The following is a 16036-nucleotide window of genomic DNA, read 5'->3' as shown; positions in this document are numbered from 1 at the left end:
GTGGCAAAGCGTGACTTGGCCAAGGCATGGGCGGCTGTCGCGGGCCCATCACTGAATGAGTGGAGGAAAAATATGGACATGTACATGCTGGGGGAGAAAACGACCTATCAGGCAAGAGGGTGTCCTAAGACATTCTGGAGGATATGGGAACCTTGGCTTAAATACTATGGCCTTACGATTACTGACTCCCAATGACGTCTTGAGATGGGATGAGAAGGGGGAAAGGGGAGGGGGTGTGAAGGGAGTCGAAGGGACATACCACAGCCGTCCTTTTGTAAACTACTGAACACGGAACTGGATGCTGAAGTATTCTTATTGAAACGCCATAACATTCTCAATGAATATTGTATCTGTATCGCAACTATGGAAATGCCTATAAACAAATTTATGGCGATTTACTCCTTCTATGTGTGCTGCACCATGCAGCATACATAGAAAGAGCAAAAAACGAGGAGAAATTATTCATTTCTAATTGTATTGCCATCCTAAAAGCAGGTATTCCCTGGCATTAGTTTTTGGCGCTGCCCCAGCCCTGTAGATCTGGGGCAGCATCAAAAAGCAATGGGTGTTGCGGTGGGATGCCCACTGCAACAACCATTGTACATCCCTTTGCCGCAGAGGACTTCGGCAGATAGGGGCATATTTCCGAGATGGCATTAAGCCACGTTAAGTGGCTAAGTGCCACCTTGTAAATCTGGGAAATGCCGCTATGCCACTGGAGTGTCAATAAAAGTGACGCTCCGGTTGCGATAGGGGCTTGTAAATATGCCCCATAGTGAATGAGTAAACGTCGCATGATATTGGAACGTTATGTATTACATATGATAAATAACAATACACCATGGATCGTTATTTACCGGACGCAATAAATAACTACAACTACAAGCTGCATCCACCACAAATGGGCATAACATGCAGATTTCCCAAACTTTTTCCATGGTAAATATGAGCAAGTTAGACCTGCTGATATTTACCAGGGGAAAATTGTGGGATTTGGTGTTTTTTGACAAATTCTCAATTGCAATATTTATTTATTTATTTATTTTATTTTAGCTGTTTTATAACGCGCTCTGTTACTACCAGAGTATCCTGGCGCGAAAAGGTATGGTAAAAGGAAGTACCATATACATCACTTCTAATCAGTGGCATAGAAATAAACAATGTGGGGTTGCGTTCAAGGTTAGACCCTGAAATAAACAGTATCTGTGTTTTTTTTTATTATGCTTTAAAAATTCCTACAAAAATATTATAGAGAATTAGTCAGAATCAAACATCATATCTTTCTTTGCAAACTGTGGTTGCAGAAAGCTACACACTATTCGCCAAATGCAGTTTTCAGTGTCGTACAATAATTGTCCCTTTTCTACTTGAAGTAATACATTATCAGCCTTCAAGCCTGAAAAAAGGGGAACATATATGGTGCTTTTACACACATTTTGGCACCTCGCCACACCACCTTCTTGTTGTACCTTAGGCAGAAAGCTAGAATTGTCTTGACCTGGAGCTAGCCCTGTGCATATTTGTTGTTTAATAACAAAAAGTAAACTGTTTTATGCAACACTTAATACTGCCATATTTACCAGGTCATACCAGATGTAATCGCCAGGTGCTTAACTCAACATGTCTTCTTGCACACATTCTTTAGTGCACACATGATCAACATGCAAGTTAATCTATTAGCCAAATAAGACACTAAAATAGCCACCAGATGGTGTCTATTCATAAAAATAGATGGAGAAGAACTGGGTAAAATGATCCCTGACATAGAATTGGTTGATATGCTTTATTTCGATACATAAAAATATCTTAAAAGCAGTACATACAATACATATTTTAAAAAAGGCTTTCACCAAATGTACAAAACAATACATCAAAAGAGATAAAAAAGACAATAAAACATTGAGATATGTACAGTTAAAAAAGAATTAAATTGATACAGAAAGCCTGACATGGAATGACAATCTGATGACTGGTCAAAGGTTTACTATTAACATCCAATTACCCTGGGTCATAGAATGCCAACTGTTGACAAACTACCAAATATCTAGGGTGTTCCAGAGACCAAGACTTTATAAGTTGCAAATGCTGAATTTCCACTCTCTAGATACACAAGATGGTTGTTTATTTATTTATTTGTTCCTCTTCTGTCTTCCCATATAGGACTCAGGAGGTCAGAACTTATGTTATGTTAAAAATAGATCACACAAATAGACTCTATTTTGCCCTGCAAAGAACCAGCTCAGAGACTGCAGAATGTGGCCATTCAGATGCAAACACTTCATACTGACAGCATTCCTCCTTATTTTGGCGAGCCCACAACAACCACCAGTGGAAAAGCAACTTTAAGGCTTTGAGTTAATCAGAGAGCATGCCTAGATATGGGTCTAATAATCCTGGAGAATAACAGCATACACAGTCCTCCAAGAAGTTGCCTATGCTTGGCTCAAGATCCACTACTACAGAATCCTTGTGTCATATCCTAAAAACCTGAATTGGAGTAAGGGTGGGTTATTTTGCAGGTCTTACTCCCATTTTATGGAATGAACGCCCACGTGAATCGTGACAAATTCAGGATAGCTGCAATTTCTAACAAAAAAGCTGAAGGCGACTTAGACATGTAAATTCTGTTTCACAAAAGAAAAGGCAATCATTTTTCACAAATTGGGACTGGACATTCTTGTCAATCTTCAAAGGCTCAGCGAGAGTCGATAATCCATTACAAAGATGTTGGAACTGGTATGAGATCAGAGCAGCAACAAAAGTTCTCTTTGCATGGATCAGGCATAGTAAGTGAAAGCTTTCCCATCACACTCAATTATCTAACACTTATGGCTTGCTATGGACTGGAGAGGTCGGGCCCGATTCACAGAATGAACTTAAGACTCAATACTAAACTTACTACTATTTTGGTATTCACAGAATGCACTTACTACTTTTGGCATTCACAGAATGAAGTTACTACTTTTGATATTCACAGAAGTTAGGATTTTGTCTTAAGTTTGTCTTAAGACAAACTTAAGACAAACTTAAGACAGACTTAAGACAAAATCCTAACTTCTGTGAATACCAAAAGTAGTAAGTTCATTCTGTGAATGCCAAAAGTAGTAAGTGCAGTCTGTGAATACCAAAATAGTAGTAAGTTTAGGATTGAGTCTTAAGTTCATTTTGTGAATCGGGCCCGTCATCTTTACAAGACAGGTTACATCTTTGTGATCACTGCCTTTCCCATTTCCTGGGCACATAAACCCTACCAGCCGGGCTGATGGTTGCCTGAGATGAACAATCACCACTACCGAATGCAATGATCTGTATGTCAAATGTGGTTTAAAGCACAATATAGAAAAAAACATATGTGTTGCTGTTGTTATCGCAATTATATATTGTCAGGCCTGAAAGACATACCAAAAGACTCACTTTAAAAAAAATATATAAATCTTTTTATTGCCAAAAGACTCACTTATTGGCACAAAGCTTCAATGATCCCACAGGTCACATCTCACACCTAGAGAATATAGATCATTCCTTAAACGTATTCTGTTTCAAAACTCTCACAACACTTATGAGTTACTGGACCATCTGCTTTCCCATAAACTGCTAATCCAGGAGTGGGAAAATATCCCAGATCGTCAAAAGTTACATCTCCACCATCAACATGTACCTCTTAATGCGGAGAAACTTCTCGCTTCCCAGTTCTTGCTTGGTGGAGGTCTGCAAGAGAAAGACATTGCTGTGCCTGGGAGCGTCTCCATAGTTAGTCAGCAGGACTACAAGGAAGAACAGCATGTATACCAGGAACTTCTGCAGAGGGAAGAGAGAGGAGAAAGCAATAGGTCAAATAAACACTTCCACACTATCCTTGACCAAGGTGGGTCTATATGCTATCATCTGTTATTCTTATCCCCTGTCCAGCACCCCATTTTAGAATGACAGTACATACATACATTTTGAGAATCTCCAAAAATTACTTTTTAGAAGCAGCCCCTTTTTCAGCCCTAATTTTCTGGTGCTACTGAGTCTATTGTTGGGAGGGGACAACCTTTGGGCTTCTAATAGTTTTGCGATGAAGACATTTAGGGGCCTTTTTATGACCTTGCCAGCGGAGCAAGTCGCTTCGGTGCGCTGCACTATGTGACAGGAAAAGGGCAGGAATGCGCCATATCTAACACAATACTGTGCATCCCTGCCTTTTACTCTGCGTCGGTACCCTTTTAGGAGCCTCGCACCAATGCAGGCACCGTTACACTATGGTGCGAGGGTGCCTACGTTGCATGCAGGATATTTTTTGTGCAGTAAGGGACACCTTCCTGCATGAAAACAATCCTGACAGGCATTTTCTTCTTTCTATGTGTGCTGCAAAATGCAGCACACATAGGAAGAGGAAGTAACAAGGAGAGATAAAGATATTTCTCCTTCTTATACCTCTCCGGGGAAGGCGTATCTTATTGGCCCATTACCAGGTTTAACAGTTCTGGTAAATCTGGATATGTGTCAAAAACCATGGGAGTTGTGTGGGAACCCCCAGGCAATATCCATGGAACGCCTCCCTGGGGCGGGAGACATTTTTTACCACGCATCCGTTTCAACGTGGTACTGTTACATTGTGGTTTTACCTACGCAAGTCGTTACACCGACTTGCACTGGAGGGCGCTGTTGACTAAGGAATAGTGTAAATGACAGTTTCCAACACCTTCCCTACTGTATGTAGACCGGAGTTGGAATAGTAATTCACACTATTCCTAAATCCAGCGCAAGTCGATGTAACGACTTGCGTTGTGAAAACCGTGATCTAACAGACTGCGTTGAAAAGGCCCTTGTTGTATCATCATGCATCCCCTGGGGCGAAGTAACACAGTGATTTGAACTGCATTTAGTCACTCCAGATTTATGGACCTACTTGGGATCATAAAAAGTGGCCTTGTGTGGCTTCATATATCTGGCGTAAGAGAGGCACAAACCAGCTCGTAAATATGGCCCTTCGTTTCATGTGATTGCCCAAACATATTAACCACTAATTTTGACTACAACTTATGGGCACAATTTATAGTAAAAGATATTTCACATTATAATAAAAGAAAAAAATCATTTAAGTTGGGAAGTTCCAGAAACAAAACTACAGTCAAGTTGTTTATGTAAATGAGTCGATAATCTTGTTTCATGCATTTCACTGGTGACGGTGGGTGTCCAACAATTTTATTTTGAGTAAGAATTGCTGTTTGGAGAAAATGTTCAAGCTCTACTCAAACGTCTGTAAATAAAAATGTTTAGACAAACACTCTGACTTTAAACTTATGAAAATTACCCCCACCGTGAACATACTGTGTAATCATGTTGACTGATGTTTGCGTAGAACTAGAATGTCTGATTAATGTAAGAAAAGTGTACTGAGGACTGGTACATGTCTTCGTAGTGGCGATATCAGCATTATAATGTTAGGGAAATTGAAGTTGAATCAGACTAACTTTTTTAGAAGATCTGATTTTGTAAACCGCATGGCCTGTGTACATTTCATAGTAGTGAGCAATACATGGTTACAAGGACCACAGGACAATATTACACAAATCTAAGGGGGTCAATCCCCCTTTATAAACCACAGATTTAAAAATACAAGATGAACAACCAACATACATTACAAAACCTGACATCACTGTTAGTAGTCAGTTAGGAGGCCAAGGGATACGTACAGTCAATGTTATTTTCTACTGTAGCCCAAGAAAAGATCATGTTCTGGATCAATAGTTATATCAGCTCTTCTCATACAGGCAGACACAAACTGAATTGATGCTTGAGATTTGAACAAAAGTTTCTTTGTTACATTGCTCAATGGTGCTTATTGAGCCAAAGGAAGAAATGTTGAGTAGGTCCTACTGTTTGCAAAACTGGCACTATCAAATGACATGCAGATCTCCTGAGTGGTCGGTCTGATCATGACATACCCAAAATTGTGCTGTTATTTTGTTTTGTCCTTAAAGCTGCAGAGTGTTTTTTTTGTTGTTGGGTGGAATAGTACTGCAACATAGATTGCACTGATGCGAGACCTTCTAAATATTTTTTTGCTTTGGTCAGTAGGTTCTTTTTAGAGAGTGAGAGGAGATGGTTGCCCGATGTCATTTCCTCCGTGAAATGGAGGTGAAGCGGCTGACATTGATGGAGGACAGAGCACCCGATTTAGGGTGCTGCCTAAGACACCCATGTCAGGGGTATCACCACCATGTAGGTCTGGTAGAACACCTTGGAAACCCATAGTAGTCTGTCACGGAGATGAAGAAAAGTGTTCAAGACATGCTACAAGGAGGAAAATCCAGCATATCGGGGACGCTTGGAATGCTTGTCCTGAAAATGTAACCTAAACATGGATACGTTTTCAGGACCCACAATGATACCGTGAGGGCGGCGGCAGCAGGGGGAGCAGGGACATGAGAGCAGTGCTGTAGGGACAAGCAATGCAGGAGAGTCAAGAGGGGAAGACACTGGAAGACGTCATGAGGAACCACTACGCAAAGGGGCAGAATCAGCAGCTGCCACAGAGTTTTGATATCCCGAGATGGCTTTGCCTTGTTGGCAGGATCCGCCCATAGATAAATAATTAAATATTCCCACTGCAAAAGTGTCACAGGGAAAATGAGACGGTCTTTTCTGGAAAATGTGCACTGAATACGTTAGCTCTGCCACATGCTTGAGACACTGGTTTGACTGACTACATTGGATCCAAAGACTATCAATAGTTACAAACTACTTGTGTTAATTTTCTACTTTCGACTTTCTTCTTTTTAATTTTTCAAGGGAGGAAACATCACCTCTGAAATTAATAGAAGTCTATGCCAGCCTGCCTTTCAAATAATCCTCTCTCTGTCACACAACAACAATATAGTATTGTTTACATTGAAATAATATATTGGCAACAAGTGTAAAAGGAATTGGGGCACTCTCTGTCTCTATCCTGCAGACCCAAAGGAGATAAAAATCAAAATTGTAGTTTAAACCTCAAATCATCTGAAGAGTTCATCCAGGAGTATTTTATCAAGAGCACCAAGGCATAGGCTAGGATACACAGCCTTCCACTCTGAGGAAATTACATGAAGTGGTTCCCAAAATCTTATGTCCTATTGTAATTGTAAAATTAATTAAAAATAACATAAATATTTCCCAAAAGTGGATAAAATACTGCCATAGGACATGCCTTGCTTTCACGATTGAAGTCATTAATGAAATTCCTATTTTAGCTACCGTTCTGTCAAATGGTTGGACATCAGTTACTTCCTGGTTACGGAAGAAGGGCCTTGATGCACCTTAGGCACATGTACCTCTGCTGTCAGTTTACGTCTGCGCTGTGTTTCCGGAAGGAGGGCCAACGTGCACCTGTTCCATTGTTTCTCATTTTCAAGAAGGCATCTGCAACTCTGCTCCTGCAGGTGCTAAATACTCAGGAAACAGAAAACTCATCCAGACACTAAAGGAGATCTCTGCGTAAAGCCGTAAACTGAAGAGGCTTTCTAGGATAACCTGGAAATCCTTAATTTATGCGGCTGATGGCCACTACGAACTGACATCAGATACTCTACGACTACTTGTAGCATCACCATGCCTGTAGTTAGGATTCCAAACAGGGCAAACTGCAGTGAGGGTGAAAAATCATGCAGGCCCCAAAGGCATGAAAATACCCCATTTGTTACACCAGAAATCTAACGTATGACAACTCAACATATCATGGAAAGTAACTAATACCATGTCTTATAATATGCCATCCATACATATACTAGAACATGTTTTCTTACTTCCTATATTAGACACACAATGGCACATAACATAAAGTTCAATACACATACTCCTATCACTGCGTACCTTCAGCATCTTGTGCAGACGCTTCACCTTCTTGGCCTCCTCCTTGGCTTGAAAAAGGGCAAATCCTTGTGGCGGGCGGACCTTGTTGATCTTCTCGGACACGTGCTGCACCAGAGGGCTCTCCACTAGCGTGTCATCCTCCTCCGGATGGAGCCGCTTTGCAACCAAAGCAAAGTAAAGAGCTTCAAACAGGACCTGGAAAACAGAAGTGAAGTTACCACTTGTGGTGCAGCTTGATGCCCACGGTACCTCCACACATGTGCACGTGAACCAGAAGACCATCCAGCGCAGGTCCTCTGAAGGTTGAACCATCCTTTTACGGCTCAAGTGATCCCGATTCATCTCCTTCATTGCAGTTGTATTTCTCTCATTGTATTGGAACAAAGGTCTTCGATAATAAGACTTGATGAGTTAAACGCTCACCAATGACAAATGCAGTTATATATATATACATCCATGAGATCTGGAGACCCAGGGCTGCGTGTTGTGGCGGTCCTGGTTGAGCTCTGGTGGCCCACTCTATTTACTTTATTCTCAGAGTACTACCTCACCAACGGGTTTCAGCCATAGCCTTGTTCACCAACGGCGAAACCCGTTGGTGAGGTAGCACGCTGAGAATACAGAAAATGTACGCATCCTGGCGTTTCCGTATTGATGGAGACGTGGTGTGAAACAAAATATATATATATATATATATATATATGTGGCATGTGATCAAGGGCTCACGAGCCCGAAACGCGTCATTGCTGTTTACCTGTGCCAGTAAAAGATCTGTTTGGCCAAGTCTACTTTGCTGGGATTCAAAAGATATATATATATATATTAGCATATATAAGACAGCAGACGAGTGGTATGAAACGATATTTAAAAAACTAGTTCTTATTATCTCGATCTGTACTACATGAAGATCTAACTTTTCTTCCACACAGCTACAGTCCGTTCTGTGAGGCTAGAACATGTTGGTCCTGCTGCCCCTCCCTGACCTAGGGGATTTTGATTTATGGAATCTACAAAGCTTCTCACTCTAAATCAATTTGGTAAACCATGAGAAACATGATGAAATTTCTAAAGAAATGGGGAATTTTTTCTTAGGAAAAAAGCCACATGCATTGTATTTATTGACGTGCAGGAATCATTTGCTTATATGTTTTCAGAAGCTGGATGAAAGGAGACATATTGAATATTCTCTTCCTGGGTTAGAGTGACCATACCGGACACAGGTAAAACGATAAGTTGTGGGGACAGGGAGCAGTGTAGGGAAAAGCCTCAGTCCAACCAGCCCTAAAGGAATGGCACACATTACATTTATCAGAACATATACCACTTGATGAGTTGCAGTAGAGAAATATTACTCTAGCTGCATACTTTGCCCGGCCCTGCATTACTGAAATATTTTATGAGCATCTCATAAGAGCTCAGTGTAAAACCTGGGGCTCTGTAGAGAATACAATTGTTACATTATTCTGAAAAAAATACAAATTTGGAAAAAGTATTTTTAAAAATGAGTGAATTCCCCAACCATTCTAGGCAGTGCCAGGCTTGTTACCCTCTCTGGACTATGTGCAGCTAAAATTAAAACAAACATGACCCAATAATGCTTTTAGTGATCAGTTCAGCTTATCTTGCTACCTGTGCTCCAGGGCTAAACTGACTCCTGACAGTAAGATGAGGGTCCTATGATTACATGTGAGGAGAAACAGATGCTCCAATCAGTGAGGACCACATTTGTTGAAATAACCTTATAAAGCGCCAGCATCACTTGTCGCCTGGCACTCATGCTGGTACCCTAATATGAATCTACTTGGGTCATTTCTTTAGCTCACAATTCTCAAGTGTTGCGTTACCTTCACTGGTTCCAGGAGCAGGAAAGATGAAAGGAAACTGAATATTCCAGAGATAAGCCACATCAGTCCGACGCTGGAGGGGAAGCCCACCCCGATCCAGATGGAGACCCCAATGCAGGCAGCAAAGAGAAGAAAGCTCAGAGTGTGTGCTAGGTGCGTGCACCAGGATGGAAAAAGACGCTTCCGTAATGCATCACTGAGAACTGCAGAAGAAAAATAAATGAGGTTAGTGTGAGACTTTATGCACTTGTATTCTAATCTTCCTAAAGAAACACATGTTTAGTACCGATACATGCTATTACCTCATAAGCACTGCCTTAAAGATAAAAGACGTTGGAGGCAAACATTGCTGACAGATAGTTGTAGAGTTGAAACAAGACACTATGTATCATAGGGTTTTGACCATTCTGTATTTGTGGGGAAGTCCGCTGATGCATAAGGGCCTAACTCCATTAAATATGCATGCTTCTAATTAGACCTGGGCTCATCGTACCACCAGATTGGGTAATCCAGTCTTATTTTCACGATACTGACAATAAATACATATGAAGCCCATTTACATACGGTAAAGTCCATTCAAGAGGATATGCGTGTTTGATGGTCATTCTGGAAACATGGAAGAAGTTTACTATTTGGTAATTCAGAGCCACCCCCCTACTTGTAGTTGTCTGGATGTGGGTGTATTTGTAGATGGGATCCAGAGGAAGGCAAAGAGAAACTGTTGAACCTCCATATAGTTTGTGAAAAGAAAGACCATGAAATTCTTTCCAGATTTTCAGATCAATTCTTGGAATAACACTTGTCTTCCATGCCTTCAGCAGTGTTTTGATAATTGCATACAAGCTTGCAACTTTAAGATGTTTCTCAACTTAAATTTTAGAAAAATATCCGATTCGATTGAGGTATTTGGTGAGGTATCTGCTGATGATTAGTAAAAGTCTGAATGATACCCTACTCTCCTCCAGGACATCCCGCAATGTCACCCAGGTACATAAATGGCCGATAACACAGGTAGGATGTACAATGTGTGCATACATGATTACACAGCTTTGAATAGGTACACGATAATACATAAAGCATTTGGACTAAAACTTGTTATTGTCAAGGACAGATCTTCGGTCACAGTGGCATTTATAGAGAGGCATACAATATGATATTGAGAATAGGCCTCAGCCTTATCTTGCCCCGGATGCTGGTGACGGTCCCACCTGACCATACGTGGGAGTGAAGAAGCCCCTGTTGGCTCTTGTATTCACACCATATGGTTTCCGTGCATCAAAAGTGCTGTCGACGAGGCCATCAAAATATTACTACAAATATCACCCACAACAAAAATCAGCGGCAAACCTACAGGATGTGTGCAGGAGGAGTACAGCAATTGAAATAATGCATATGGTGATTTTCTTCTTCAGGAGATGACCAATGGTTGCACTGTTAACCTATGTAAACATATGAAGACGAATAGAGATAGAGCAGCTGTTGCGGACGCAACCTGCAGCAATGAGAGCTGAGAATGTGGTGGCCATATTGGTGCAAGAAACAGTAGTCCAGGGCACAGGTGAAGGTGGTTGAAACACTATTTTTGTGGCATGTTGACTGAGTTACCTGTTCTTGTTGACTTGGCGGAACGCGACACCTCTCGAGCTGTTGACTTTAAGCTCTGCCCTTTCTCATTTAATTTCTGCATTGCGATGGTTTCCGTCTTGTCAGTAAACACCCCTGCCCTGGAAGCGAAAACAGTGCATGTTAGCTCAGGGCCTAGCTAGGAGCACAGATATATTGCATTGCAATGAGTTGTCAGCTCCGAGAAACCTCAATTGGGGAATATTGGGCGGAAATACAGTTTCTCCAAGTTTTATGTGTTTATTTGTGCAGTTTTACTGTGAGGTGTTTGCTGCTGGTAAAAAGGCTTCTTGTTTCCATTCTGTGATGTTCCATTAGAACATTTGGAATGTGTGAGAATATATTAAGTGATTATGAATCCAGAGAAATGCACTCTGATTATATGTAGTATAAGTTTCACTGAAACATATTTCATTCTCATAACAACAATTGGTTCAGCACTCGGTGCAGTGAGATCAAAGAAAAGAAAGTCCACAGTAATAAGCACATAAACAAAATTCTGGAGTTCCAAGTGAACCAACTGTTGTTATGTTCATATGGAATCCTTTCCTAGTAAGGAGTATAGAGGGAAGTGCTCCTCGGTTCTATGCACCGCCAGCCACTGCTCAAATAATATATTGTTCGGTGCGGTCTGCTACAGCCTCTACCCTCAGTATTTGTGTGATTATTTCATTCTTAGGTGTGCTGTCCTGGAGAGTTCTCTTTCCTCTGGACACAATTACATACTTCTGAATAGCTGGTGGTAGGGGTGTGCTCACCCGTCCTCGGAAGCACCCCCGCCACACTTGCCTGTCAGGCTAAATCAATATCGATTGAAGTCGAAAATGAAGTGGTGAACACACTCCTACCACCAGCTATTCATAAACAATATATTTAGAGCACATTTATCAAATTTTCATCCACACTGACTGAGGGCCTAAGTAGATCCAGGGATGGAACCTGAATCAAGAGGAAAACACACCAGTCATCAATGTCATTAACATCAATACATATACATATTCCTATCTGAAACCCCAATTTAACTCCACCCCACATAGCAGAGAGACAGTACGCAGGGCTACTTCCTCTTTTTGGTAGCCGCATAGATCAGCCATGGTCCACACTGAAGGTCTGAAACAGTAAATACTTTGTTCCATTGGCAGCACAGCCACAATAACACAGTGGGGCCATTTTCCTTCCCCCAGAGTCCTTCAGTCACGAATCTCACAGCTGAACATGGCTACCTAAGTACTCGTATCCAACCACTCCCGTCTTATCTAACTCTGCATACACCCCCTATCAGTCTGGCAAAGGGGGTCGCTATAGTTTTACTAAATGAATAGACCAAGTGTCGAACGCCGTGGCACTTGACAAGTCTATTCTTTGACTCAAATATTGACTAAAATATACCATTTTTTTCATACCACCTTTATGCCATGTTTACTTCGTTTTCATTTTTTTCTTTAGTGTTCTGGATTTTGCATTAAGTTCCAATTAAAAAGAATATATGAAATAGTGAAGGGTCAACTCCCATCAGACTGCTCTATATTTGAAGCTAAAGTGTGACCTTTAGGGATCTCAGATGGAATCCTGGGATATTTACCCCCAAAAATAAAGCAGTCAGTCCTGGTAGTCCTAGTTTTCCAGGAGTACACACCCGTGTAAAATTGTCACCAGGTGGAACAACCTGCATACAGAAATTTGATACAAACAAGCATTTGCACATTTACTTTTTTTTTGTTTGCTTCTTCGTGGGAAACATACATTCCCTGTAAAGTTACCTTCCCATTGGCGCTGGCTTACTAATGCAATGGGCAGGAGTCAATTTCCTGCAAAGCTACCTGCAAGCGGTAGGTAAATACCTACAAATGTATTTGATTGTGGGTGTTCACATACCTATTCAGGTAGGATCAAGCAGAAATGGCCACAAACCAGGCTATAATCCTAAATTTGCACCTGCAAAAACAGAAATCTACTGAAATTGCAAAATGTCTCTATTCACAAATCTGTGAATTAGTGCAAGGTTTTGCTTTGTACAAAAGGACTATTTTGCGCACTTAACCTGAAATTACTTGTGTAATTACTAAAATGACTGGTCCCAGAAAAGTCACTGTCAATTTATTCAAGCATCTTTCAACCAACATAGGATGTTTACTTACAATCCAGTCAGCAGGTGTGTCTCGGTACGCGTGTAAAGCCCCAGCTCATGGGGAGGTGACAAAGCGCTTGCTGCATCTGTAAAGGAATTGTACTATTTGAGGAACAGGTCGGCTTTTAGTGGCAACACCAGAATAAATAATAGTATGAGGAATACATAAAAATCCAGCGTAAAACAAATAACGGGTGCTGATGGATGACCGGTGTGTGCGTGTACTTTTAGATGCAAGCTATGCTATAAGATTTCACTACAATGTAAAAGCAAAGCAAAAGTGTTTATTGACTATTAGAACATCGGAATGTTGAGTGGACCGTTGAAGACAGTGGAATGCTCCGGGATTCTAATGGCCGTAGAAGCCCGGAGCTCCAACATTCTAATGTTGTCCTTCACAGCTGTCGCTGTGAACAAAGACCTCACGGAGCCCGAGGGGAATTCCACCCCCTCGGGCTATGTGAGGTCTTTGTTTTACAAATTAGAGCATTCTTCCCTCTAACAGCGGAATGTTCTAATAGCCTTAGAGCCCTCTGTAGTGGAGACAGACTAAGGGGGATGAGAGGAATGCTTGCGAATAGTCTAAGCCCCTGGCAATCAGTCAGGTTACCCCATAGTTTTTCGCCAGTACCTACCCTAATCCTCATGGGAATCGTTCATTCAGAACTGCTAGGATAAAGCTCCTCCAGAAAAGAATACAAGCAATACAGTCCGGTTTCAGCCTTGCAAGAGAAGTATAAATTGGATCTTGTGACACAGTGCGCAAGGTAACCACATCTGGGCATATCCTTGCATACTTAGTGCATTATATCAAAGACACAAACGATGTTTGGAGGAGTGCTTGCAAACAGTCTAAACCACTGGCAATAACGCTGGGTTGCATTCCAAGCCTTTGTTTTCCGCCCCCCCCTGCCTTATACTAGACATAAGCCCGTCATATGTAAATTTGGCCCTGATCCTGCTAGGAAAAGTCGATCCTGAACAGCCAGCCGAAGCTCCCTCCGCTATGGAACACAAGCATCCCCAGTGAGGTTTCAGCCTAGTTAGGCTCAGTTAGCTAGCGACCAATGTCTGGGCAGACCATTGGCCACTTATGGAATTACATCAAACAGACAAAAGGAAAACCTTTTCCTTTTAAACCAACATTCCTTGCAAGAGGCAAGACCTTAAGGTTGCCTTTTGTGAACTTCTGCTCTTACCTGAAGCCGACAAGAATCTGCTTTGAGCCTGGGTGACTGCGAACGAAACACTATCTTCCTCCATGCTAGGGACAGGGGCATCGATTCCAAGATGGCGGCTGGCTCGCCCCCTCTTCAATCTCTGAATGGTACTGCCCATGAGGGAGGGATCACTGAGCAGGTCGGGCCAGTTGAGCAGCCCCTCGTTTGAAGGCCACCTAATTAAACTGCAACACAAACAAAACAATGAGTCCTCTGCATCACATCTTGAAGTGCACACCTCCTGCTGCTAAAGCCCACAGTGGGATAAGCGGGGCCATAAATGGTCACTGGAGGTCACTCTAGTGTCAGTGCTGGGTTGAGAGGGCCATTGAAGGGCTTAAAGAGAGAATACATCACAGAAGGTATTCAACCCACAATGAATATCTCAGTCTCAAGAGGTTTCTTAATTCCAAGTAAATTTACCTGAATGTTATGAAATGTCTGGTAGATATGCAATGATTATAAGAATAGGGGACTCTATCATGGATGGAAAAAAGTGGTAGGTACATAGGTATCTGACTGTAGGTTTTCTAGGTTTATGGTGAAGAGTAGGATTAAAGTTTGTCAATAAAGGACTCCACCAGGAGCTAAGATGACCATAGAATAAGATGAACCCAGGTACGTGTCATCACCACCATCCCCAAAACCAAGGACAAGTCAGAGGTTCTGTGACAAGAGTGGATGACAAAAAAGACTGGTGATTATTTGATGGCTCGGAATAACAAGACAGACAGGTAGCAGGGTCCCATACTCCTCCCTCCTTTCATGATAACACAGGGAATAAAGACACAACAACACAACTCAGCCAAAGGTACCAAAAGACACAACACCAGATGACATGTTCTTCCTGACAACACAACATGAGATGTAAAAGCTACACCGAGAAAAGCAAACCATAAGGAATGCCACACCTATAAACACGAAAGAAATCTTGATACCAAGGCACACAGGTGCAAACGTACAGGAAAAAAGCAAAAGAACCATGTCACCAAGACAGGCATGATTCCAAAATACAGTCACCTAACTCACATACATGCATCCACACAAACCACAAGGTCACATGCTCTCACATATACCCACACAAACAAAACACATGATGCTCCAAAGCTTGACATCTCGTAGACTGACTATAGATGGATGTAGTAGCAGGCGAATATGTAGTGAATGATATACCTATCCCCCCAATGCCTGCTAACAGTCCTTCGACAGATGAGGATGTACAAGAGTTGCAACGACCGGCGGCACAGCTTATGTGGAGGGGCAAAAGTAATTTTGATTGAACAATTTCGGCCTCAAATATGATTAGTGTATTAAGTTGGAACGTGGCGGGGCTTCACAGCAAGATTAACTTACCTGAATGGCTAGACTTCGTAACTGGTATT

The 16036-nt window shown here is 41.7% G+C and overlaps 1 protein-coding gene across 1 annotated transcript in view; it reads right to left on the bottom strand.

Annotated features, from left to right (window-relative positions):
- Nucleotides 1–16036, bottom strand: part of PKD1 (polycystin 1, transient receptor potential channel interacting) — a 410044-nt gene that overhangs the window by 27493 nt on the left and 366515 nt on the right. Inside the window, exons 33-38 of the mRNA XM_086940492.1 lie at nt 14634–14839; nt 13445–13520; nt 11289–11407; nt 9684–9886; nt 7840–8034; nt 3659–3798 (exon numbers count right to left, since the gene is read on the bottom strand). Of these exons, the coding sequence (XP_086796618.1) occupies nt 3659–3798; nt 7840–8034; nt 9684–9886; nt 11289–11407; nt 13445–13520; nt 14634–14839 (939 nt within the window). The remainder of the gene's footprint in view (nt 1–3658; nt 3799–7839; nt 8035–9683; nt 9887–11288; nt 11408–13444; nt 13521–14633; nt 14840–16036) is intronic.

The sequence above is a fragment of the Lissotriton vulgaris genome, chromosome 10 (genome assembly GCF_964263255.1).
Source record: "Lissotriton vulgaris chromosome 10, aLisVul1.2, whole genome shotgun sequence".
Classification (NCBI taxonomy): Eukaryota; Metazoa; Chordata; class Amphibia; order Caudata; family Salamandridae; genus Lissotriton; species Lissotriton vulgaris.
The sequence above is the reverse complement of the archived record's forward strand: the minus strand, read 5'-3'. Positions and strand labels throughout refer to the sequence as shown.